This window comes from Fistularia commersonii, chromosome 26, assembly GCF_037954325.1.
Source record: "Fistularia commersonii isolate RoL2024-O1a breed Wild chromosome 26, RoL_Fcom_v1.0, whole genome shotgun sequence".
Lineage (NCBI taxonomy): Eukaryota > Metazoa > Chordata > Actinopteri > Syngnathiformes > Fistulariidae > Fistularia > Fistularia commersonii.
In genome coordinates this window covers 6,275,714-6,302,233 of record NC_141309.1, presented here as the reverse complement: position 1 = coordinate 6,302,233, position 26,520 = coordinate 6,275,714, and the positions used below count along the sequence as shown (strand labels likewise).

At 44.5% G+C, this 26,520-nt stretch overlaps 2 protein-coding genes across 7 annotated transcripts in view; both read left to right on the top strand.

The window, feature by feature from the left end:
* The first annotated feature begins 1,813 nt into the window (after nt 1-1,813).
* Nucleotides 1,814-16,101, top strand: rasl10a (RAS-like, family 10, member A). 2 transcript variants are annotated; one of them, XM_086174421.1, is made up of 3 exons: nt 1,814-2,522; nt 12,345-12,469; nt 15,348-16,101. In XM_086174421.1, the coding sequence occupies exons 1-3, from the start codon at nt 2,307-2,309 to the stop codon at nt 15,616-15,618; spliced, it is 612 nt and encodes a 203-aa protein (XP_086030547.1). In that variant the 5' UTR covers nt 1,814-2,306; the 3' UTR covers nt 15,619-16,101. The 2 variants fall into 2 exon arrangements, with proteins under 2 accessions (XP_086030547.1, XP_086030548.1); XM_086174422.1 differs by having other exon boundaries at nt 15,357-15,843.
* Nucleotides 16,102-18,403: 2,302 nt separating this feature from the next.
* The window catches only part of osbp2b (oxysterol binding protein 2b), a 43,007-nt gene continuing 34,890 nt past the window's right edge, over nt 18,404-26,520 (top strand). For 4 of the 5 annotated variants that reach the window (XM_086174417.1, XM_086174415.1, XM_086174416.1 and 1 more), the window contains exons 1-2: nt 18,614-18,820; nt 25,905-26,113. In XM_086174417.1, the coding sequence (XP_086030543.1) occupies nt 18,663-18,820; nt 25,905-26,113 (367 nt within the window). In that variant the 5' untranslated portion in view covers nt 18,614-18,662. Of the gene's footprint in view, nt 18,528-18,613; nt 18,821-25,904; nt 26,114-26,520 lie in introns of those variants that run through there. The other variant, XM_086174419.1, reaches the window with a different exon arrangement.

The following is a 26,520-nucleotide window of genomic DNA, read 5'->3' as shown; positions in this document are numbered from 1 at the left end:
GGATTTCGGCTTCAGCACCTGAAAAGGGGGTGCAGTGGGGTGATGAGTGTCTTTTCTCTGCAGAGGTGGTTCTTTGAAGGATGAAGGTCAGCGGACTGGAGAAATGCCAGAGGTTGTCTCCTCTGCAGTCTTGTGACACCTGGAAAGATATGTTTTTCTCTCAGGTTTAAAAAAGCCTCTGCCATTAAGGGGCGCCACTAAACTGTTTTCATAAAATCATGAAAGCCGATGTCCAAAAATATCAATACACCCCTAATTTTCCCCCCCACAGTCTCCAATTTGTAAGATTTCATTAACAAATTGATCTCATTTCATAAAATTAAAGGCCCCGACACCCTCCGATGGCCATGAATAATAATGAGTCCAAGAAATATGGTTATTGATCGGATGTGAAAGCCCACAATTCTCAATTACACAGCTATTGATCCTGCTGGGGTGTTATAGAACTCACAACCGGGCCCGGGTTCACAAAGATCAAGTGCCACGAGGAACCCGGAGGATTTATCTGAAGGATGGAGGTGCGTGCATTGAAACATCCATTTACTTCTCCCCCTTGCCATCTTGGCAAGGAATCATTTATATCTTTGATAAAGAAAAAGCAGTTAGGATTTATACTGACACCTTTATTAATCATCTGTCTTTTTAGGTTTGAAAAATCTCTGCTGGACTTTTCCTGGATTGCTGTTTTATTAGACTCAGTAGAAGTCAAATACATTTTTCCTCAGATGTACCTGATTTGGACAAAAAGAAAACCTAGAAAAATGCTTTTCTTGTTGACAAAAGTGTCCAATTTCTCTGTGCTCACTTAAACTTAAGACTGAGCATGGTTTCTGACACTGAGAGGGAAGTCTTGAGATATTCTTGGCCAGTTCTTCAGTAGGGAAAGGTAAGACCTACTCATGTACTGTAAGACGCAGTAACAGTACAGGAATTCAAATTTTCCAGTTGGTCTCAAACCAAAAAGTGAGAAAATAATAATCTTACTGGAGACGCCTTACTCGACACTTCAGGACAGGCATATATACAAAATACAGATTTAAAAGAAACATAGAAAACTCAAAACAATACATGTGATAAAGTGGTAAGTAAAAAAAAAAAAGGTTACAAATATAATTGTATTATTTCATACTTTCTGGATGATAGCCATCAATTATTTATCCATCTGAGCACCTTCCTCTTAAAAAAAAAAAAAAAAAGGCTTAAAAAAACATTCCTGACACTTGTACATTCTGATATTCGTGCAGTAATTACTGATTCGCAAACTGGCAACCGAGGAGTTCTTACTGTTTTATAAGAAACGTGTAGTCGAAATATTAGATGAATATTTTTAGATCACATATTTTATTTGTTATTGGAATAGTTCTGTAATAACACATCAACCTTGGCACTGAAAAAAAAAAAAAATCACCGGAAGAGGCTTCGTGGTTTATTCCACGGACGAGTGGATTTCCACCGGGACCCGGTACCCCTTTTTTTTTATTTATCTTCCCAGAGAGAAGTCGGATCCGTTACAGACCGGAACCGGAACCGGGACCGAGACCGGGACCGGGGCTGCGTGGTGCAGCGGAGAATCTTCTCGTGCGCACGACTTGATGGTAAACCTGTGTGTATGTGTGTGTGTGTGTGTGTGTGAGAGAGAGAGCGAGTGAGAGAGAGCGAGTGCGCGTCAGGTGCACAACGCTCGTCCACGCAACGCTCCTCCGGATGCCTTTCCGGTAAACACGCGTGCACGGACTTCTCGCGTGAACTCCCCGCCCCCTTTAGCATGATGGGGTCTCGTGCGCTCGGGAGGCACGTGGACGGCACTTCCGCCAAGCTCGCGGCGGCGGCGGACGGCGAGGAGTCAGCGGCGGCGGCGGCGGCGAGCGGGTCGTCGTCGTCCCTGTGATGGAGGTTGGGAGCGTTCGGCGGAACGTCGACGGTTGGGACCGGGAGGTCGTATTCCTGACCCGCGGGGGGGGAGAAGATGTCTAAACGGCGGTTCCCTCTCGGGGGGGCCGAGGTCGCCGGGGGTTTTCCCCCGAGGAGCCCGAGCTCCTCCGCCTGACGGCTCGCCGTCCCCCTCCGTTCCTCCCCCGCCTCCTCCTCCTCCTCCATCGGCGCGCTTGATTTGTGGCACGGCGCGGCCCGGATGTAAAGTTTCCCCGCGTGGCGGCGGCGGTGACAGCGGGGGGGGAGGGGACATCTATCCGCTCGTCTATCGGTTGAACCGCAGGGCAGCCTCGGCCGCTCGGAGGAGGAGGAGGAGGAGGAGGAGGAGGGTTGTGCTCGCCCGCTGTCCATGGTGCTGAACTCCGGCTCCAGGGATGGTGGAGACGCTGAGCATCGCGGTGATCGGCGCTCCCGGAGTGGGCAAAACTTCCATCATCCGCCAGTTCATCTACAACGACTTCTCGGAGGCTTACACGCCGACCAGGAGCAGATACGTGCACCGACCCTCCGTTATCCTCAACGGGAACATGTACGAGCTCAAGGTTTTGGACGTCCCGCCAATCTCCTCCTTCCCGGCCAGCTCCAGCCAGGTAGGCAGGATGGACGAGAGCCCTCCTCTCCCGCCTGGCACCTTTTATTTGCTTTTTCTCTACTTTCTCATACATTTGCAGACGAGGGGTTCCTCACAGACAAACCTTACTATTGCATCACTTGTATCAGATGTCTTCAGTCCACTAGTTGCTATGGCGACCTGGCTAACTTAATGCATCACTTTGACGTTGCACCCAGACAGGCACGCACGCACACACACACAGACAAACACCTGTGTTTGGGGCTGGGGGGTGCCGGAGCCTGTCCCAGCTGTCATCGGGCGAGAGGCGAGTCAATCACACCCCCACACAGAGAGACATGCGACCATTCACTCTCTAATTTGCACCCTATACAGAGACATACAACTGTTCACCCTCTTATTCACACATCTGGGCAATTAAGGGTCTCTAATGAACCTCCTGCGTGTTTTTGGACTTTGGGAGAACCTGGAGGAAACCTACGTCACACAGACTCAGGGAGAACATGCAAGTACACCACAGAAAGGCCCGCCTGTCAAAATTGAACCAGGGACCTTCTTCCACCCAGCGTGCATCCAGTCCCCCATGAATGATGCGATTCCATGTCTCGACACAGGGCTCTGCCGCAGGCGACTTTACTCCCCGTATAAAAATAGAGCAGGCAGGCCGGCCTGAGATTGTGACCAAAGATCAAATGTCAAACCTCATTAGACGCATCCCATCACATCTGTCCTTTGCTCTTCTTCCCCTTGGAAGGGCAGGTTTTTACTTTCCTTCGATAAAGCAGATGCTTATTTGTGAGATGCGCTGAAACGGCAGCCGATGTCCCGTGACAAGAGATCCGAGGCGGGCCGGGGGGGGGAGCGGGGGAGTGACAGCGCTCTCTCTGATATGAGACGTCTTTGAGAAGTTATGTCAGAGCTAATTTTAGAAAGCTCCATCGAGTTACCCTTTATTCAATCCACTACTGTCACTCGGCAGTGACACACTGAAAACACAGGAGATGTTGCGACTAAAGATACTGTAAGCCTAAAATAGGACGTCTAAATTGATCCATCTTGTGCTTTTGTTCCTTCATTTTAGCGCTGGAGGGACTTTTCAGGTCTGGGTGTCAAATAAGAACAGAGGAGAACGCTTTTTCCGAACATCGGTGCAGGAAATAAATAACCCTGCTTTCGAAACCATCCTCACTCATCAGGGGTTGAGTCCCGGTCTGAATCCCAGCCCTATGCTTGTTGACCGTCCTTCTCCCATCCGTGTGCCACGTAGCCTGTTCTTATCCACAAAGAGGTACTACTGAGAAAATGAGGTCAACAGTAGGGACCCCTGACCCGTACCACACTCCCAACCAACCAATAAGAAGGTGTTATTGCTCCTAGCAGTCAGAGAGCAACGGCAGAGAGGAAATGTAGAAAGAGTACTAAACGGGTAGACGAGAACCCAAAGGCATGGATGTCTGAATCAATAAATGACCAAAATAATCAGCCAGGCATTTCATTATAAGAAAGGAATCAGAAGAATAAATAATTGAGAAATTGCAATAAAAAGGCCAGTTTAAATGGTATTTGTAATCATTCATTCACCCTCTATACTGCGATACCTGCAGTCAGGGTTGCAGGGAATGCTGGAGCCTATCCCTGCTGTCAGAGTGGGGGGGGGGGGATTTGCTGGGTGACCATTCCAGCAGGGCACATATACAGACATGAAACCATTCACACATCATATAGAGACATATGAACATTCACTTTGTCATTCTCACATCTTGGCAATTCAGTGAATCTCCTGCATGTTTTTGGAATGTGGGAGGAAACCCATGTAGAGAACATGCAAACCCCACACTGAAAGGCCGCCCCGTTGGAATCGAACCGCTGACCTCCGTGCCCGCCGGGTTCATTAATCATTACGGTAAAATTCTAAAGGATACATCAGCCATGTCTGTCGACATTTCCTCCGATTCGCTCAGAAGAGCGTAACGTTCAGTTGTGAGGCATTTGGAGACCCCAGGCACTGTCGTAATCCCACCTGTAGTTTGTCAAGACTACCTGGAAAAATCTGGCTGCCCACCTGGATTTTCCGCGCTTGTAGTCTTTCTTGGGGGCGGGGTTCTCTACCTCCTGGCTACAGAGACTCCCATTAATGATATTCAGATTCCTTTTCTTGTGTCTTTAACTAAATGGTGCTTAACCCCTGTCGGGGAACAGGCTGCCGGGTGTGCGCATTAAGCCCCAATAAGACAGGATGAGCCGTGTGTGTGAGAGTGTATCCCGAGCTTTAGCCTCACATGGGAGCTTTTAAGCTTTCATCATTTGATATTGTGACGTGTTCCGCCACGTCGCGCGGACGTTTCGTTCTGGTTTTTTGTCGCTGCGAACGTGGGGTGTGAGAGTCGGAGAAAACCATTAGCTGAGTGCTTCCACGACATTTTCTATCAGACAGATTTATGGTTATTCGTTTGCTCAGGAACGACCCTGCGAGGTCTGCTGCACTTTGCCCCCCCAGCCCCCTTTCCCGCGAAGCCTGCTTTCCCGCTTTGTCGGCTCCTCTTCTATTCTTTGTCGGAGTGACAATGCGATGCAGGTGTTTCAGGTAAACGTTCCCCAGGTTAGGGGGAAGGATGCAGGGATCGGCAAGTAGAGAGACTGCACAAAGAGACCTGATTGAAAAGTACTTGTATGGCACAGCAGATTGAATTAAATCCCTGTTCTGGCAATGACAGCCCCTAGGAGGAGATGCTGGGCTCTGGCTCCAGTCAATAAGAAGGTTGCATGGAGTTCAGCGGATGCCGCCAAAGTAACGTTTTTACCCAATAAGCATTTGTAATGTCTCTTCGAATTTTATGATGAATAAGCCGCAGAACAGAACGAGTGATTTGTGCACGCCTCCGGAGCCCAGCGCAGCATGGGGATTTGTCGTCAGCTCGGATCATATTTTTGAGCGCTGCAATGATCCAGAAGGCTACTTGTGACCTCATTTCAACCACACTGACAGTTCATATAAATAAATAAATTACAAATGACCATAAATAATTTGAAGAAATTATATACATATATACCATACATATATAGTTATAGATATGTAAGTGAAATATATTTAAATGTAATTTTATATAATAAATATGACATGATAATTAATAATAATAATTCATACAAATGATTTCAGAACATTTTTTTTATAAATATATAGTTTTTCTGAATGTCATTTTAATTTTAAATTTAATTTTGATTTATTTTTTCAATTGTAATACATATATATATATATATATATATGTGTGTGTGTTGTGTGTGTATATATATATAGATATATATATATATACACAGAAACACACACAAGCAACAATCCCATTATGTGACAGCGGTTCCGTGGTGGTGTCGTTGTTGTTCGCTGTCATTCTGACACTAATGGTGCTGCGGTTACGCAGCATCTGTTACATTTTGTCAGCAGGACATGATGACAGATGGATTTGAGCCTGATGGTAGATTGCGCTGATTTTCTTTTCTTATTTGCCCTGTTTTTTTTTTTCTATTTCCATATTTCTCCATCTTACCATTCTAACATTTTCTCACTGTTGTTTAAATGTTATAACTGTCAAATTACATAACAGTAATCGTGACGTCAGTTTGTCAACTTTTTCCATGAAATGTAACACAAATTCCTACTCTTTCCATCAGCATGGTTACTGCTCATCCATTGACCCATGTTTGACTGCAGCATTATGGGATGTTATTTCCTGTGTTGAATTAGGACAAAAGGAGGGGTTTTGCCATATTAGGTAATATAGTTTCTTGCTGACACGCAAGGATTTTGAAAATACATCACCATTATGTGACTCTGACATAATCTCAGCCCACACTCAAATTATAACCCTCGGAGCTTGAAGCTGAAGAGTTCACTTTTAGCAAAATGGCCAGAATTATTAGAGTTAATAATTAGAGTTATTTTTAACTATTTATTAACAAGATATACATACTGGTATTTGTCATCATTTCGTTGGTCTCATGTCCACCATTGGAATTTGATATGAGATCCACAGGCGATTTCATTTATATTCATTTTCTGTTAATTACCAGAAAAACGTGCAACATTTAAACAAGATTAAACTGTGGAAGCATTTCATGGTGATGAGAAATACTTAAAAGTAATGAAAGGAATATATGAAAAAAAATAGTCACAGCTAGAATGAATTCCTAATGCTCTCATGACAAAACATTGCGCTCGCTGATATGATTGTTACAGATTATACAACTCGCACACATGCACACAAGGCTAGATATTGGTAACAGAAATAAAGAACAAGGATAAGAGCTGTACTGTGATGTAATGAGCCCTCTGTAATTCGCGGAAAAAAAAAAAAAAAGCAAACATGTAACACAATAACACAAGAATAGAGGGTTGCCATCCTGTGTGGTGGGTCATCTGTGGGCCGGCGGAGCTGAAAGGGCCCGGCCCAGGGAGGAGGAGGAGGAGGCGTTGGGGGGCCTCGCAGTCTTCTCATCTCGTCCCCCGTCTTTTCTCACCGCTGGGTTTATCCTCCTGTGGACATGGCAGCTAGTTTATCTGGAAGCGCTGCGGCTCTCCAACCTCAGTAATGACCACGTTTAACCAGCGCATGTGTTTTTATACTGTATTACTGCACAGAGGCCGTGGCACCGGACTAAATCGACACGTGTATCCTAGCACTCAAAACAAAGAGAGGATATGAGATTATCATTTAAATCTTCAGTCCCATTATAATTTATGTCTCATTTAAAGGTCGTGTACTTGTCTACTATTGTCTTTTTGAACACTGTCTATCACAAAAATATGGATTATTCAACCCCGGAGTGGCTTTGCCATTATTTACCCAAAAACGACAGGAAGAGGTGGCCACGAGAAATGAATAATTGTATTTCTCTTAATCCTTTTTTGTGATACTCAACACTTCCTGACAGGATTACTTACCCACATTGGACATGTCGTCTTCAAGCAGGCGGCCAAGGCTCATTTCATGTCCAATAAAGTCAGTTTTTACACCAGTGGCTGTATCTGAGACGTCCTTGGCGCAGGGTATTGCTGGGTCATGAAAGCCCCCCCCTCTCCCCTGGGGCGAAGTAATAGATTTTAATTGCAAATTGGCTGGCGTGACCTTACGTGTGACATATTTCTAATTGCCCGACAACCCTCCCCCCGCCAGGTGAAAGCGGCCTCCCACGAAACCATTGCGGCGACTCATTACTGTCACAAGCTTAATATCAGGAGACTGAGCGGCTTTGTCATCGCCTGGTTAAAAACTGACCAGGGACCCCTGCGGTTGTCAGGGAAACGCTTTCTGTTTGGCCTCTTGAGGAGCGAGGGATGAGCTGCTCTTTTTTTTCCCCCGCGCCGGATGAAGGTGGCACCGCACACACACACACACTCCCACAGAACGCTTTCACACCTTTACAAAGCACACACAAATAAACATGCCCACACATGAATTCAAAAATTCATCTCGCTCCTGATTCATCAGCGACACACCGCTTCCACTGTCTTATCTCGTCCTCCTGACATTTCCTTGATTTAATTCATTACCCCCCCCACACACACACACACACACACATTTCTTGTTTGGCTGTGGAAGGAATAGAGTTGCTGTTCCCTGCCCCTCCTCCACATTTAAAACAACACTTGGATGACAAAGAGAGATGATGAACACAAGATGCTATTTATAGCGACGCTGAGATTTGTAGCCGCAACTGTGTGGATCTCACATCATCAGTTGCCTCAATTTATGAGAAGGGGGGGGGGGGGGTTGTCTTGTTTACAACAAATACAGGTTAAGGTATTTGGGTGTGAATTGTGCCGGTAGTTTTCTGGAGTGGATATATTTCCTGGTTAAACCTGGAAAGATGCAACAGGAATAATGGGATTTTAAAATTTGCTTCTCCGTTCCTGCTCCGTCCTCTGTCTTGTCTTTCACTTTTCACCGTTTCCATGCCTGACCAGTCTCATTATCTCCAGATTTGTGCGGCTGTTGCCGCCTGACTCACACAAGCCTCCCAACACAAGCGCATGAAAAAAAAAAAAAGCTTTCGGGGGTAGCATCTCTCCTCTCCCGTGTCACGAATTATCAGTTCATCTGTGTTTGTTATGTGCAGATTGCTCCAGTGATATGAAAAGCATATTTTCTGCAATGAAAAAAAAAGGAGGCCAGAGCAATTAGATTCCCCATAGTTTTCATGTACAATTCGCCGAACCATCTGTTGACGAAAGTAATGCAATTACCACACAGAAAAACAACTGTAACACTGGGGGCGAATGAATGTGATCTGGAACCGCTGCCATGAAAGCGGGGGGTCATATTTGTTCGGATGCTAATTTCAAGAGGGGTGAAAATCAGAACTTTGGGTTTCCAAAGCTACGCAGTTGTACTGAAGGAGATCTGGTGAGGCTGAAACACCACGCAGATCACAGAATGAATCATAATAATACATGTTGAAATCTTCTTGTTGTGGCAACTGGACTTGAATTTCGTCACTTGAAGGTGTTTCACTCCTCATCCGGGAGGCTTCTTCAGTTCTAATGACCTGTGAGTCTTTGGCCAGAGATGACAGATGGTTCAAGAGAGGAGTCAAAGAAACCATCTTTGTCAAAACAGAAAAACTATCTCTGATCAGAGGAGGGGGCCTCAGACACAACCTTTCACAAACACATAATGCCATATTGGGATCAATACCAAGATGGATTTGCACACACGGACCAGGCCCATCTGCACCCTCCAAACAACCAGGAAAGATTCACCGCCAGAACCAGCACCAGCTAACTTCCACATGAGCCTCAGTTCATGCGATCCAACAGGTTTTAATCCTTTGTCTAGCTCAGGGGTCGGCAACCTTTGCCACTCAAAGAGCCGTTTGGACTTGTTTCCTCGCAATAAGAAAAAACACTGGGAACCGCACAACCTTTTTGAAATTTAGAATGAATTACACAGCGTATGACGTTTTTTTTTTGCTTTTATGCTATTTTTAAACAAAATATGTGTTGTTGTTTTTTTTTAAATCAATGAACAACCACAGAAACGAAATTACATTTTACCTTTTCACGTTCCAACTTAGGTATTCCTACAGAAGTTGTACACTTGCATAACAAGCGACCATAACCTAGACCCGCCTAAAACCTTGGCAGTTATATTTGCAAACTCCACACAGGTCATTAGAACTGAATAAACCTCTCAGGTGAAGGGAGAAATGTTTTCAAGTGAGGAAATTCAAGTTCAGTTTCCATAGGAAGATTTTGACATGAATTCATTATAACCTGGATGACTCCACAGACAAATAAGAGAACAATCCAAATAATAATTGGTAGCAATTCCGATTAACTGCTATGAAGAATGCCCTTCGTGCGGGATATATGTTCCAATTTAAAGCTTCAAAGATACACGAAGGATTGAGGTTGTTGTTTCTCGCAACCAAAAGCTCAAGCAAGCAGTGGAGTAGTGTTAAATGGGCAGCATGATGGTGCAGCGCTGAGCTTCCTCTGCGCAGCAGGAAGGTCCCCGGTTTAAATCCAACAGGAAGCCTGGCCGCGTGGATTTGCATTTTCTCTCCAGGTTTGCATGGGTTTCTTCTGGATTCTGCAAAAACCTGCAGGAAGTTCACCGGAACCCCTAAACTGCCCGCAATGAGAAAGTGAATGGTTGTAAGTCTCTATATGGTATTTGATTGAGTGAGTGAACGGTTGTGCTTCTATTCATGCAGCCCTACAATCGGACAGCTTCTTGCCCAGGATGAGCCCAGCCCCCTTGCCCAATGACAGCTGGGACGGGCTCCAGCCTCCCCCCTCCTGAGCGCAGCATAAACAGCACAGATAATGAATGAGTGAACAAACTTAAATTGATAGAAATTCGGCAGTAAAAAGACAGTTTAAGCAGCAGGGGGAATAAAAAGTCAGTTTTAACCAAGATGGGTCATTGTTAGTACTTTATTGTATTCCTTCCTATCGTCTTCCTGTGATATTTGTGCGTTTGCAGATCCCGTTCTTAAAATCAGGGACAGACGGAAAACGTGGCAGGTTTGTGCTGCGTGTCCCTGGTGTCTGACCTCCGGCTCCGGTGTGAAACCAGGGGTCGTTTAAAACGAGAAGGCTCCTCTTTTATTAGCACATCATCCTTGACAGGCTAAGTTCCAGATCTTTCCATCAGGGTTGGAGGTGTTGCAGTTTATAGATCGTCAATGTCAGCTATTATGAAAATGTGTTATTTCTATTCCGCTGTTGCTAGGCACAGTGACCACGTCTTGGATCGACGCGCGTCGTGGGTACAATGTATGAGATTTCAAGTGAAGGACTAAAGTATGAAAAGCAAATCGTCCCCTCGGGCTGCAGTCCATTACATGTTCGTCCCAGAACGACCCCTCTCCGCCATAATGGATCTAAATAAAACGTGCACAGAGCCTGAAGAGTTGCTCATCCGACAGGCTGTTTATTTTCATCCCTCTCTTGATACAGATCGTGCATGTACAGTATATTTAGGAACTGCTAGAAACTAAAGAACGGACTCAGAATGTGGATTTCGACAAAGTAGCGCTCGCTTCGTTCTCCGAAAAACATTTCATTCATTCATTCATTTTCCATATGGCTTATCCTGTCTTCAAGGTTGCAGGGAGCCTATCCCTGTTATTGGGCGAGAAATGGGGTTCACCCTGGACCACATATATAGAAATACAACCATTCACCCTGTCATTCCCTTGTCATATAGAAATATTCAACAATTCACCCTCTCATTCACAGCTATCATTGGGCCCGTGTGGGGGCTTCACCCAACCAATCATAGATCAATATATAGAGACATGCAACGATTCCCCCTCTCATTCACACACCATATAGAGACATGCAAACATTTACGTCTTATCGAAGCTTTCAACCGCTGACTCTCGTTCTGGGAAATTCAGGGTCTGCGATGAGCCGCCAGCATGTTTTTGGTTTGTGAGAGGAAAGAGGGGAACCCAAAGGAAACCCCCGGGGATAACACACAGAAAGGTCCCCTGTCGGAAATGGAACCAGGGCCCTCTTTTAACTCTTAAATCTGCACTGCAGCTGTGCGAGGAAATCAATCCCTGCAGTGTTGTCAGCATCTGTCTTAAAAACTTCAACAATTAGATGCTCAGAGTCCAGCGAGCATCTCTCCGATATGTCATCAGCCTCATCGCTCAGCAAGCCAGTCAGCGGAACCCTCTTCAAAAGGTCGAATAGCTCTAACAACTCAATACAGTCTGGATATTTCACATTTTTTCGTGACGCCCGAATTAATATTTGAACTCGATGAAAAAGGACGGCCCCGTAGTTCCTGACTGCGTCCTCGTCTCCAGACACTTCATTAGCTGTGGTCCAGACGCCTCGCAGGCGTGGGTTCACATCCCCCCCCCCCCCCTCTGCTCACCCCCCTCGATCCGACGCCGCCTTTGTCATCCCCTCGCCGTTCTCCCCGGGCCACGTTTGTTTTTTCATTACCTTCCCTCGGAAAAATCTTTTTCTTTCGGCCTTTTAAAATTCCTTTGTTTTTTCCCTCGCCGTCTTTTATCAGAAGTAATGGAATTCATTGGCTGTCGTTATTGTCGCGGGGAGAGAAAGAAGAGACGCGGCGTGAACAAATGAATTTGTCTCCGCGTTTGTCTTAAAGTAACTGACCCTCCGTTGCGCACCGTCCTTCTGAGACCACTTTAATTACTGATTGAAACCAACAGTCACGTTTGCTCCATCGTTACACACACATTTATATGAACACACTTAAAATAGCATGAGATGTAGAGAAAATACTTGGACCATAAGTCTATGTTGTAAGTACGGTGTAATGATTGTATGTTTTTTTTTTTTGTCAATGTTCCCCTCCAGGAGTGGCTAGATTTGCGTTGCAGGGGAGTCCGCAACGCCAACGCGTACATCCTAGTGTACGATATCTGCTGCGTGGAGAGCTTCGAATATGTCAAGATGATCCGACAGCAGATCGTAGAGCACAGGTATGGCCGATGTGGCAAACCGGCAAAAAACAGCTTTGTTAAAGCGGACGCTCATTGGAGGACGGCGTGCACAATAACGCATTTGTGACAGTGTGATAGATAGTGCCCTCGCGGCGACGGATTTTCAATTTCAGCGCTCTCCTTTGTGCATCCTGATAGTAACGACATTCGATTGGGTAATCGTCACGACTCGGATGCGACCGGAGATTTTAAGAATATTCATCTGATAATTTCTTGCCCCGGGAAAATTTAAGAAGATCCAGATCAGCCAGGACGTCGGGTCTCGGACCAGCTGCTGGAAAACTTTCAGGGATTTTCATTTTGAAAGTTTTTTCTTTTTTTCTTTTGTCCTCTCTAGGCCAGCCTACCCCTGCGTTACTACATGAATTGGCATTAAGGTTTATGGCCTGTAAAAGAATACCCCTATTATCACGAGTCGAGCTGAAAAGGTGAACACAAGAGGAAAACAACAGAATAGGGGGGAATGTATAATCATCGGTCGGTGATGTGAAAGGAAGCGGGTGAGAAGGTGTTGAAGGGATAGTCATTAAAGCGAAATCATAGATAATGGATCCTGATGGAGGATGAAGTGCAGGGTGACAGGGCTTTTAATGATTATCTGACTTTGTGTGATAGGATATTAGCGCCGTGTTTACTCAGAGGGCCAACGCTCATGATATCCACATCAGCATTCTGCAGACTCCTAATCTAAAACGAAATCCCAGGATTGTTATTCCCATGTTTTCTATCCCTCGCACATGAAATGATGATCTGTTGCCTTTTTGTGTTTCCCCTCCCTGAGTTCTCTCTCACACACTCCCATGCTTCAAGACAGAGTACATATAGTTTTGATGAAGTATTCCAATTAGATTTGTATGCACATGTGAAAAGGATTCGATTAAAAGGTTTCAGAGCAACGTCCCGGTTTGCGAGGAAGAAATCGAGAAGTTCAGCAAAGGAAGTTTTCCCAATAACGAGAACTGGACGCATGGCTGAAGCGTGGCTTTTATTACCAGCAATTCTATTAGTAATTCGTCATCCCTCTGTTATACAAATGAAACCTGGTATCAGCCCGCATAAAATAAGGACGAGGCTCCTCCTGAGCCGATCTGTCACAGGCAGACTAAGGTTGCGTCTTCATGGCACCTCATCCTCTGTTGGACATTTGCTTCGGCCTTCGGAGGACAAAGGGCAAAACAATATCACGTCTTTTTAACGGTTTTGTCATTGGGGTGGATCACGGATGGCCTTCAATTAACCCAATTATAACCTTTTTTTCATTTTCCATGTAGTGCTGCTCCTGTGTAGTACAGGCTGCCCTAAATGTGTAACCAGTGTTTTACCAATTGCCTTATTTTTTTCCTGTTTTCATCTGATTGATAAAGTTTTGCACCATTTTGTCACACCATCAATTCTGAATGTGTAAAATGCGGAAAAGAGACTGATTGCCGCGGGATGTGAAACAACAACTTGCAACGGTCTAGGGTACAAATGAACTAGAAGCCCTGTACTTCTATAATTCTACATCAGTGTTCAGATGCGTGGATAAGAAAACTCTCGGATCCCTCTGAGAGACTGAATCGCTGACAGTGAGATCAAGCTAAATCTCCACAGAAGTATTTTGCGGGGACCGCTGTGCCGTCACATTCTTGATTTGGGCCTAAAAAGTAGAGCTGATTCCTGGTTTTATTTTACATTTCAACAACAAGTGGCACAGGGGGTCGAGTGATCGTCCTTGGAACCAAACATTTCTGGTTTGATTCCCAGCTCTTGTGTTTGTTGAAGTGTTGTTGAGCAAGTCACTGAAGCCCAAAACGCTCCTCTGGTGCTACTAGACGGCAGCCTACTGCTCATGGTTCATCCATGATGTGCTAAATGCAGAGAAGGAATTGTCCACTAGGGATTAATAAAGTATTAATTATTTATCTTCATTGATAATTCTGTAAAATGTATTTCGAGCCCCCGCCACAATAATACTTCATAAATCCATCTGCCATTCAAGGACAGCCCCTTTGATTGACATTTGAGCATGTTAATTCGGTTTATATGTTGTCCCCTGCGTTTACTCACTGTATGATATCGCGATCAATAATAAATGAATGGCATTTAATCTAAAGGTTGGTAGTGTTCTCTGAAGTCAAATGATTTGGGTCCATTGAAGTTATAATTCATGACTGCGGGAATGATAAATGTATTCGGTTTCCCTGGGTTTCACTGTAAAAAAATAATATCGTCCCCCTTTGAATTACTGAAGTAGGGTTTACCTTAAGCTTGGGAAATGTGGTGTTTGTCCTTCTGTCCGTCATTGAAGATCAGTGAATGTGCCTCGGCCGTGCCAGAAGATGAGATTATATAACCAAAAGAACATCTAAATGATCATTAGCGGCACAGATCAAGTAAAAACAGGTGCACAGACGCTTTGTACTTCAGCCATCCATGTGTCACATCAATTTAAGAGGTTTTAATGAGATTGCAGACCCACTCATTTTAACACCCACTGAAATAAGAGACATAAATCAAAAACAAATTGTAGAATTATGAATAACTTGACATAGTCAAAGACTCTGCCTGACGTGCGATGTTTTCATTAACACCGTGACGTTGAGATTTACAAACAACGCCTGCTAATGTATGCCTCCGTCTGACTTGCATTTAGCATTCCATAATGCTGCAAACCAGTCACTGCAGTATGGTGGGAGGCCCCTTGAGCCTATGAGCTCTAATCCTCCGGTCCACCCACACACACCTCTGAGGGAAGGAAGGAAACGCTGCTACCAGTTATCTTGCACATGCCCGGCTCGCCACGTGAAAAAAAAAACACCGACACGACGAGTGTTAACTTTTGCGCGCAGGAATTAATCTTCCCCCTCTGTTGCAGGGAATGCAGCGGCAACGAGGTGCCGATCCTGGTGGTGGGCAACAAAAGAGACCTGCAGCGTCAGCGCTTCATGCCTCGCAGGGCAGTGTCCGTCCTGGTGAAGAAGACCTGGAAGTGTGGTTACGTGGAATGTTCTGCCAAGTTTAACTGGCACGTGGTGCTCCTGTTCAAGGAGCTGCTGGGCATTGCCGTGGCGCGGGGAATGCGCCAGAACCACACCTCCATCCGTCTGCAGGGGGCACTACAGAGGAATCGTTGCACCATCATGTGACCCAGAGAGCTCCTCTCCACCCGTCTTATCTGAGAGGTGGAGCGGCTTTAGAGAAAATGACTTCTTTATCTAAATGGCTGGAAAAATACCCCGTGGCCTCCTGCTTTACTGAGCTGATTTTTCATAATGAGGTTTATTTGATGCTGCGCTGTATAAGACTCCGAGTTTCACTCATGTTCATCCAACCACTTCCTCGTCAAAATCTGCCGATCCCTGTAGTCACAAGGAAGGAAGTTGGAGAGGAAGCAGATTGAAACCAATACAGAAAAAAAAGTTATTTTTCTCTCTCTCTCTCTCTTCGAGTATATACGAGTATTTGAGATGGCGTTTTCCAAAATTACACGTTCTCACGGAAGGCTGTCTCGCGGCTGTAGCCGAGCCTCGACTCACCGTCTTTGTGAGACTCAAAACTTCAAAACTGGAAGGGCAGCAATATCATTGAGTCTTCCTTTTTGATTACGTCACCGTCAGTCAGGCCCAGAGCAGACGATCGTACGTGACGACGAAACCAAGAGCACCGTAAACGGCAAAAATGTGAAAAAAAGCACACATTTAGTGAGATCAACGTGTAGAAATAGATCTGCTTAGACCGTGTTTGTTCTATAGATTCTGAAAAGTAGCCTAATTATCCAGATTAAATAAGATTATTTTTCTTCCTAGTCCCTGTTGAATACTTGATTGATGGTAAAAGCTGTTTGCTCCAGTGAACGTTGTTGTACATTGTCTTGCAGAGAAAAATGCTGCAGTCCCTTATCATGATGTACTGTAGGACTTTAATCTGCTACCCCCTCCACGCAACCCCTCTTGGCAACTGTTTCTGATGAATATATTAAATCCAGGGAACCAAGACTCACAGAGGGCTGCAGAGCCAGAGACAAGACACTGTACACACGTAACGGTGATTTGTAGACATGCGCTTTCGGTGAAAGAGTTAGATAAGCGGCATTCTAGTGAGGAAAAGTACAGACACGGCTAAGGTAGGAGACGGATGTTCAAGCTTTGTATTTGGAAGGAGCAATAACCCCTCCCCACCCACCACCACAGGGAAGTCCTGGCTGCAAACAACGAGATTATATTCAAAATGCTTCATGTACTGTACGTGAGATAGAACCCATCAGCACTTAGATGTCCTGCAGAGACAAACACCCCATGAGTGCATCCGATTCACACAGGGAACCTTAACTTTATCATGGCAGGGTCTAAGGGTGTCTGAACGACAAGGGCGTGGGGTCAGCGGTTGCATTCAATTTTGTCGACCACGTATTTTGTGAATATAGTTGCACTGAAAGTAAGCAGATGTATTGTAAATAGGAGTGGTCATCGGAAACAAAAAAAAAAATGACTTGCATGCTTTTGTCGGTAGAGCCAGTGGGTCCGGATTTAATTGCACTGATGTGAAAATGTGACATTGTGTTTAATCTTTGTACGTTTTTTCCACAGGCGAGTGGAGTGAATGTGATCGTTTCTCACTCGCATGTGGGAGCACAAGGTAACGGTATTCGCTGAGATGTCGTGTTGACCCTCCAGTCAGGGCAGATGGTAATGTTAGTTGTTGTTTCAGTAGTGAAAAGAGAAAAAGACATATGTAGCAGAGAAACACTAGAAAGCACTAGAAACTGCGTGTAGCATGACTTCTCATCATATGTGTGTTTCCAAATAAAAAGGGCTAAATTTTTTTTAAATCAAAAACATTACTTGTATTATTCATGACTGTGCTAGTATTGTGTGTGTTTACGTTTATTTGACATGACAAATATGGCAAAAAATGATCAAAACAGTATAAGGACATGATTAAATACATTTGAGAATAGCAAACTGTTCACCTTTCAATCTTGTGCAACTTTCACTTCACTGTGGCAACATTGCCACCCTGTGGCATCAGGGTATCTGGTTAGTAGTTTACCAAACTCAAACTTTAAAAACAAATTGCTTTGGGGATTTTTTTTGTTCTGTTCAGGTCACATTAACCCGGCAGAATTATTCGGCTCCTAAAAGCAATATAGAATTAAAAAGAAAAAACGTGTTGAACTTTAAAACCATCGTCTCTATCTCGGCTAGTCACGCTAATGATATCATTAACTTTTAGAGCTTGCAATCATTTTTAGGCAAAGCTTACTACGGACATATTTCCTTTCCTGAATATGGTGCAGAATTCTCCAGAATGATGGCTTTTGTTGCACAATCTCTGCACATGATCCCTGTTTCTGTGAAACCCCCCATAAGGTCAGAGCACAATGATCAATACAAAGGATGCCGACAGAGAAACCATTCATTCCTTCTCGGCCTCCCCTAAACATGCATGTTAACCTTACTGACATGTAAACTCATGCACTTCCAAAGGTTTTACAAGAATGAAACTAGAGGCAGTAGAATGGTTACTCTGTGGCAGGAAAATTAAGACTCTGTCACATGAGAATTATGAAGTTTTATGAGGCCTTGTGAAACTAAAAGCTTTCCACAACAATATTGTGACCTCTGCGTCTGCCGTGGGCTCGCTCGTACCGCGCATGCGTAAATGATGGTTAAACCCCGGTAGCACGCGCGGAAGCTGGAAGCCGCATGTCAAATGTTTCGGAATGTTTGGTTAGCTGGGTCACGTGGTGCAGGCCGGAATCATAGAGCCGCGGTCCTAGAGCGGCCATCCCGGCTCCGCTCCGACACCTCCACCCCTCCGCCGTCGACGGTGGCTTCGGGAGCCCGTTCTCCGTCAAAGTCCCGCCGTCGTCTTCTTGGTCCCGCGGTCACCGACAAAAACATCCTCGTGATGGAGGCCGGCCGGGCGGCTCTCTTGTCTATGCTGTGCGGCTCTGTGCTCTGACTCTCTGCAGTCCGCATCAGCAAAGTGTCTTGGCATCACTTCTCGTCCTTCCTCCGGTGTCCATTCCGGCGTCATGTGAAACGGGCACACAGTAAGTCTCTCACGCCCGAGACCCGCACCCTCCTCCGGCTCGCCGTTTCGTCCTCGCCCGCCACCCCCAGGGGGAGGGAGGGAGTGGGACCCCCCCCTTACATTCAGCGCCACTCAGCGTGCGGCGGAGCGGAGGATGAGTGAGCAAGGGAAGGGCTCGGCATCCGCCTCCGCGGCGGCCCCGCCACCAGGGTCGGATACTTACAAAGGTTGGCTTTTTAAATGGACCAACTATTTGAAAGGGTACCAGCGGCGATGGTTTGTCCTCAGCAATGGCCTGCTGTCGTATTACAGGTAAAGCTCGCAGACACAGCCCACAAGACTCCTCGGTGTCAAGCTGCCTCCGGCAGCCGTCGGCGCATCACTACAGCCGGCTCACTCCCCTTGCTAGCAGCGGGCTAAAGCAGCCTGTCAAATGGACACTCAGGTGTCTGTTTACTTAATACTGACAGCCGTCAAACCCCGTTCGCTTATTTTATTGTATTTAATTTGCACTTTCCCGTAAACCGGTAGCGTCTGAAAAACGCCACCACCGAGGGGGAAAAATGACACAACAACAAACTATCGCCAAACTCTATAAAGTATTGGTAACGCCGCTGCCGATCTTTAGCTAGCTAACCAAGCTATCCCAGCTAGATCCTGATGTGCGTCCAGCTGCCCAACGTGTTCTGCTAGTTCTAGCACGTCATGTTATCACATTATTAAGGGATTATTAACCGTTCCCGAATTGGTTTAGTGGCGTCATACATTACTTTGTCCAATTGCTCAATTCATGGAATTGTGTTTACTACCGAGCAGACTTGGCCGAATGAGTGACCGAAGATGTCACCTGTCAGTGTTCTGCCCTCACCCTTGTTTCAGGCTCCGAGCAAACCTTATTCGTGCAATATAGCAGCGGTTTTTGCTCAGGGGCTTGCCCCAGGTGTGCAGAATATTGACAAAAGGATTCAGATTGTATACAGAATTGACCAAGCATGTCTTGTCTTAGTCTCTCAGTCAACGCGTAGCAACAGTCAAGGGCTCTGTGTTTTTTTTTCTTCCTTTTTTTGCAGACTGATCTAGATGTGAGTTCCTCTGTGACCTGAATTCATTTTGTATGCACATCGTAGATTTGAAAAGACCTCTGAGTGAAATATTCAGATCCTCTGAGGAGCAGTGCCGTCACATAGCACGGCCTGTAGAAGAATGTTATGTCTGCGCAAATGTAATATTGGATAAGATTACATTGATGTAAAGTGAGAACTTGACAACAGCGTGGTTGGGAAATTAATCCGAGCTGAAAGAGCGGGTCCAGTGAAACATCTTCACTCGGTAATGAAAGAGACGGCTGAAGGTTAAAAGAGCAGAATTAGCCAAGGATCCTTGGAGTCTATACATCTTCTGGCTTGGCACTGACGTACGCAACATGCTGTGCAAATACTGCCCTACATTGTAGGTCACACTGCCCCCTGAGCACATATTAGTGCTACCTGCTAAATGATGTTGTGGTTTTATTTCCCTGAAACTCAATTCAGGACTAGATACAACCTTTTGACATTTCCCACTAGGGGTGCGTATGATCAAATAATTACATGAAGAGTGCAGAGAGTGTTACTTGTTGCTGCTGCTGTTCTCTCTGCATGAACCAGTGCTCTTAATGAAATGGTACAAAGCAGAAAGCAGGTGCACCTACAGGAATTAAACTTTGTTTGTTTGTTATCAAGACGACATTGCTCAAAGTGGTCACTGAGGTTAAAATGCCTGCACAAATCAAAACGACGGAAAGAAAATTACAGTCTTTGTGTTTCCAGGATGAATTGTTTTTGCCAAATAAATGTGACACTTGTGCAAATTAAATGTTTCCATTCGGGAGTCAGAACATGGAATCGGCCACAAAGAGGGGGTTATTTACTGCTGCTCCTTTGAGCCCTGCTCCTTCTGCCCTGTGGTTTCAACAAGTTTTCTATTTTAATTGTCAGAAACATACATTAACATAACTTTTGCAGGAGAACTCAAATCAAGCTCACGTTTCCTTTTTGCACCATCTTGTCATAACATCCTCTTGTTGCACCTTTTATAGACACGCAATGTTATAGTCACATCAATAGCAAGGTGTTTATTGAGGTCTGGTTGCCAATAACAACTAATGCTTGGTGAAAGGGAGGACGCCTGTTGCCTCTGCCTTCTAATAATAGCCCATCACATTGTAAGGTGATTGCTGTCCCTTAATAAAAGCAGTGTGTAGACATCTTACCACAGACCAAGTGGAGCGTGTGAGTTGTCCCTTTTACTGATGTTCTACCGGCAGACCACATTGTGTATGTCTGACTTCAGGCATGATGTGCCTTCATCTGTGCTTTTTCTGGCTGCCTTCTTGTGTGGAGGAATCAAAAGAAGAAACAGACAAGATCGCATGACTGACTGAGGTTCCGCTATATGTCAAAGTATAACCATATAACAGTTCAGACACATTAGGTCTGCAGATATGAGATGAAGAATTATTTTACCTTGTTTTTCTTGCAGTCGGTTAAAGTAACAGCTACTCCAATAATTGTACTGTCTGTACTTTTCAGTATTGACGTTGTCAATTATTTAAAGGATAACTGACAACAGAGCCTAACACGTATCGATCGGCTGTTTGATTTAGTGCGTGCTTCCCTTACCTTTTTTCAAACAGACAGTTTATATTTCCCATAAATCAATAGCAATAGCCAATCTGAGGACTTGTAAAAAGCTTATCTCAAGTTAAAGAACTTGTCGCTGAATAGGCAAAGGGCAGCAGCGGAGCGTAATTACTGCTCTGCCTCTGTGGAGGAACTTCCACACTCAGCACTTGCACCTGTTAAATCGTAATGAGTTTCGTAAAGATCCAACATTGTACTCTTTAGTGGTGTCTTTTCGTCGTGATGAGCTTTCAGTCCACATTAGCCTTGTCTGTTTTTGCTTTTTGCCTCCCTGTTTGAAAGATTAGGGAAGATTGTAGAAGAGTACAGGACCAATGCATAGAATCTACCGATATCTAGTGGTTAAATACTGGAGAGATATGAGTCAAAAAATGCACCAAAGCCACTTGTTCTTAATTAGAACATCTATTTTGATCCACTCTGTGGAATTACTTTGTGCGGTTACTGTTCTTCAAACCCAATTAGAAAAGGTGGAATTGAAGTCCTGTCTTTCACTTCCTTTTCTTCATCAGACGTGGCTGAAGTAACCACACTCCCTCCTGACTCATCATAAAAACCCTGCATAGACATCCCTGATTTTTCTGGTTGTCCCTGAGTTGCTGCTTTCGGATGGCTGTTAACTGTAATTATAACGTCATTTAACTGAAATGAATCTATTCGAATCATGATGAAATACTCACATGATGGCACTGCTTTTTTTACTAAGCACACAGGTTTGTGTGCAAGATGATAGGCAACGACCTTATAAATACTTGATTTTTGAACGGCATTTGGTACAGGGATAAGGTTTACACCTACTTCAGGGAGATCTTATCAGTTTAAGTTCGCAGTGGGTGTTCAGGTTTATACGCGGAGGGCCAGTTTATCATGTTGTTACTGTTGGCACACTAAGGTCTTTGGTTTCTAGAGGCCGGGTATGAGAGTGTTGAGCGAGCCAACCTTGGGCTCAGCTGGAGGGTATAACCTGGCCTGAACCCTCTTTACTCGACCGTCACATCCGCAACATGACTGGCGCAAGCGATGTGGATGATCTAATCTTGTTAATGGCCTTTTTGCTGGTCTTAGCATTAAGTGAGAGAAAAATGAGAGAATGAGAAAGAGGGAGTGAGAGTGTGTCTAATTGGTCCAAGTGATTTTTTTTTTTTTTTTTTTTTTAGCAAATGTGACTGCAGCAAAGAGATTAGACTGCCTGTTTGCCCTTCCTCCTCATGTCTATTTGTTTGAATTTGTCAGCAGATGGTGTCATACTTAACATGTTGTAGGATGTTCCTATCAATTTCCTTGTCCTTTGTTTCCATTTTGTCTGTCCTTGGTCTCACCTTCCATGTCTTTAGATTTTGCCGTTCTGAGCCATAAACCCCCCGTAAATATCCATGTCTGTGCTTCAGATTTCTTGTCCTACTTCTCCTATTTGTCCCTGAATGTGGTCAGTGGTTTGTTTTGTGCTGTTCAACGGGTGTTGTTTTTTCATTACATGCTCCAGGTCGGTGGATTTGTGTTTTATGAGGATGTGTGCTCAGGGGATAGACAGGTAAAGCTCTACAACTCACTCCTGGCTCAGCTGGACCTTCTCTCATGCCCTTACTCATATCTGCCCCCTTTAGTGCCATAACGCTCCTGTAGTATTCCATTTCAACCGGTCTCCAGCTTTCACAGTTTTCTTCAGCGTATATTTCCATGGCCTTTGCATGGCCTCCCCTTCCCACCGGGCAGACGTGATCAGCATGGATCTCATCTTACTCATCATTACCACATTTAGTTTGTTGACCCACTTACAGCCAAGACCGTGCATTTGAGCTGAAGGCCGGGAACTGTTCAGGAAACACGCTTGTCCTCCTTGTAGCTTTGCATGGCCCCAGTGCCGTATGGACTGCACGACTGATGCACGCCAAATGCCAGCAGAGGAGCGTTACACTGAGGCACTTGTTCTGGACTGGCAGTTAGACAAGACTGGACTAGCAAGTAGAGGTGCAAGGGAAGTCACTGCCTGGCAGGACTTGACTTAATAAGGCAGCAGCCACCTTGTCAGTGTCAACTGTGACAGGAATTGTACGGAGGTTAGTGCTGCTGAGAGGCACCAGCCTGTGGCAGTGAGGACTCACTCAGTACGGCTGAATGGGTGGTAGCAGCTGAAGACAGCTGCAGATGCATCCAAATGATGCATGAAGAAGCCTCTGGGATGAGAGGTGAAATGTCCTCAAGGAGAAAAAAACAAGTCCAGTTGGCATGATAAGATTTGACAATGATCGACCGGGAACCCTCATACCCGCATGATTGCATGGCTGCATGATTCCTATTGGCTGTTTTGATAAGTATGGATGGGTAACCATGTGATACTGACAGAATGACAATACTGTATTGGAGTCATCCACAATACCATGTGATTTTGCTGCTAAGTTGTTGTTACTCAGTTGAGACTTTTTATCAGGAAAATCAACTCTGGCTGGACTGAAAATGCGTGTCCATTCTGCCCTACAAAGTTCAAGACGATCCATCCCTGGACTGGGGCCTAGCTTTCTTTTCAACTTTTTTCTTTTCAGTTTACAAAATTAGTCGTAGTAAATCACAAGGGCCGATCTGAAAACTTGTCATTTGAAGCTGTACTGTATATTGCTCTTCAGTTGCATTTTTAGTGTTGCCGCGCCTCTGTATGTCATCAGGACATGTAGCCACCAATTATTTGGATTTGCTTTTCAAGAAAATCAATATGGCTAAGACTCGAGCTGTGCATACTGGTGCTACATACAAATGTACATGCAGTACCTCTCTTATCCTATCTTTTCGTTGTAATATCTCACCCTGCAGCCAAGGCACTCATTGCCCTGCTGTCACTCTTTTACTGCCTCTCAAACTCTGTCCCCTCCTTTGTTCACACTGTTATTCATTGTTCGCTTTGGTTCACTACAGAGGCTTGGAGCCAGACAATGGCCTTGTTTATCTAGAATTCTATGGTCCTCTAAATGTGCAACAGTTGGTATTGGTTGAGGCTTCACAGAATGGCCACAAGTCAACAACACGGTGTGAATTACTCCATGAATCACCAGGTTGCTCTACATTGGAGCTGCTGAATAAAATGACGAGATATTTCTAATCCTGCTTGGCTTTTAAAGCTGCAACGGACAAAATGACCTATTGTGGTTCTCCCGTACGTCTTTGCCCCCCTGCTCTGCTTTTTTGGCACGAATGAATGCTGTGAATCACCGGAATGGCCAATACGTTGTGTGATCATGATACTAAAAATCATGATCCATTATTATGTAATTTAAGTGTATCACCATATTTTGCAATTCATAACTTTATGAGCTGCAAATTTTGCACCCAATGGAAAAATGTTGAAACACAAGACTGCACAAGAATATGAATTCATTTTTAAGCTCACAACCAGAGCAGAGCTGATTCTTACGTTGACATCTTGGGAATGCTCAGCTGGAATTTTTTGTATGTTACGAACATTTATTGAAAGTTTTGGTCAATGGCCAAGCTCACCCTTATTTATTATTCTCATAATAGCATTTTCTCCTAAATGATATGAAGTAGCTTCATTACTCCTGACACAAAATACTTGGACACAGGGATGACTGGATTACAGCTTTGTGTGATAGATAGGGCTACACACACACACACACACACACACACACACATACACACACACACACACACATCAACTCACATTTCCATTTCAACATAATACAGTGATTGTTTAGCACATGGCACATTGTTCGCGTCTACGCAGTGAATGGAGTGCACCCCTCCTTCACTGTTTCACCAACTGATGAATGGACATTGGCAATTGTATAGCGTGATTTGCTATTTTTTGTGTTTTGTAATCAGCATTTGGTCTTGTAGCACATTGAATTGGCTTCATTACGGCACCTGAGTTTTGTGACAACCAGTCTTGCCGAAGAAAATGGCTTCCATTAGTTAGTTATTTTCTTGCTGGAATTAGGATTGTTTGGCGATATCAGTTTGGAATTTAACAAAATGGAATAAAAGTTCAACACATTTATGATAAACTTAACTCAGTCGGTGAGGAAGTTTGATATATTTGACCTTGATATTAACTGAAGTAATTGCTTTTCTTAATGGCACTTATTACTCAATCATAAGGCCATCGTGAGGCTTCACAACTAATTTTTCACGATAATCCAAAATTTAATTGCTAATTATGACTACATCTCACATAATATCTTACAAAACAATATCAAGACATTTATTATCCGCTGGGTTAACAGCCAGCTAACTGTATCAACATAAAGTTCTGCAAAGTCACATTTGTTTGCCATTTTATAATATCTAATTAGCCTTATATATAATATCTCATTAGCCGTCAATATAATAAGTATGATTAGACATGTAATAATGTGCAACTGGTTTTGTGGAAGCAAGTAGTTGCAGAGCTGTTTGTCTAGCTGTCAGTCAGCTTTACTTTTGCAAAATACAGTAATGAGGCAGACAGACCGGCCAATGCGCTCATATCCAACTGTCACAAAAGTTGCATGGTTCTGACATACCCCAAAACATTTCAAGTTATATATTTACAGCATATATTCAGGAGCAATGTTCAATACATGGCATCCATGCATTGATACACTGATCAAAAGCAGTGTATCGGGATACTACGCTTTATTGACAGCAGTAGGTCAAATATAGATGCAAATCTTGTACTAGTCTTTCTTGTCCCCCTTTCTCATTTCCTCCTTGTTTTTCCTTTACAGGACACAAGCAGAAATGGCACACACGTGTCGCGGGACAATCAACCTGGCGACGGCACACATCGACACAGAGGATGCATGCAATATTGTCCTGAGCAGTGGGGGCCGAACTTATCACCTGAAGGCGAGCACGGAAGTGGAGCGTCAGAGATGGGTCACAGCACTGGAGTTGGCCAAAGCTAAAGCCATACGCATGATGAACGACCAATCCGGTAAGAGCTTGTTGCCTCTTAGAAGGAAAAGAAGGTTGCATGATGTGTTTTTTAACAATGTAAGTCTTAAAATGTGAGATGCCCCCCTTGAGCTTCCACCCTAAGAATTTGACCTTGTCAAAGAAAGGCTGCAATGAGTCACAGATGCATGTTTACCTTGCTCTTTAAATTATCATCTCAGTGGTTAATGTGTTTGGAAAATTAGCAGTGTGTTTTGAAATTCACTCGACATTTTCAGCATGGTGCTGTGGCCAGCTGAGACCGCCAATACATGATTGCCTTTTCTTATTCCTCCAGCCTGTGGTCTCCGTTGTACTCCGATGTTTGATATTCAACACAGGTGTAGCCTCGGCTCACGTGTCTCCTTTTTTTTCAAACAATATAATTTATATTCCAATGTGAGCCAG

Excerpts from the sequence above, each read along its gene's own strand:
- rasl10a (XM_086174421.1), top strand. The coding sequence starts at position 2,307 with ATGGTGGAGACGCTGAGCATCGCGGTGATCGGCGCTCCCGGAGTGGGC. Across the intron at positions 2,523-12,344 it reads TCCCGGCCAGCTCCAGCCAG|GAGTGGCTAGATTTGCGTTG; the intron begins GTAGGCAGGATG and ends GTTCCCCTCCAG. Across the intron at positions 12,470-15,347 it reads CAGCAGATCGTAGAGCACAG|GGAATGCAGCGGCAACGAGG; the intron begins GTATGGCCGATG and ends CCTCTGTTGCAG.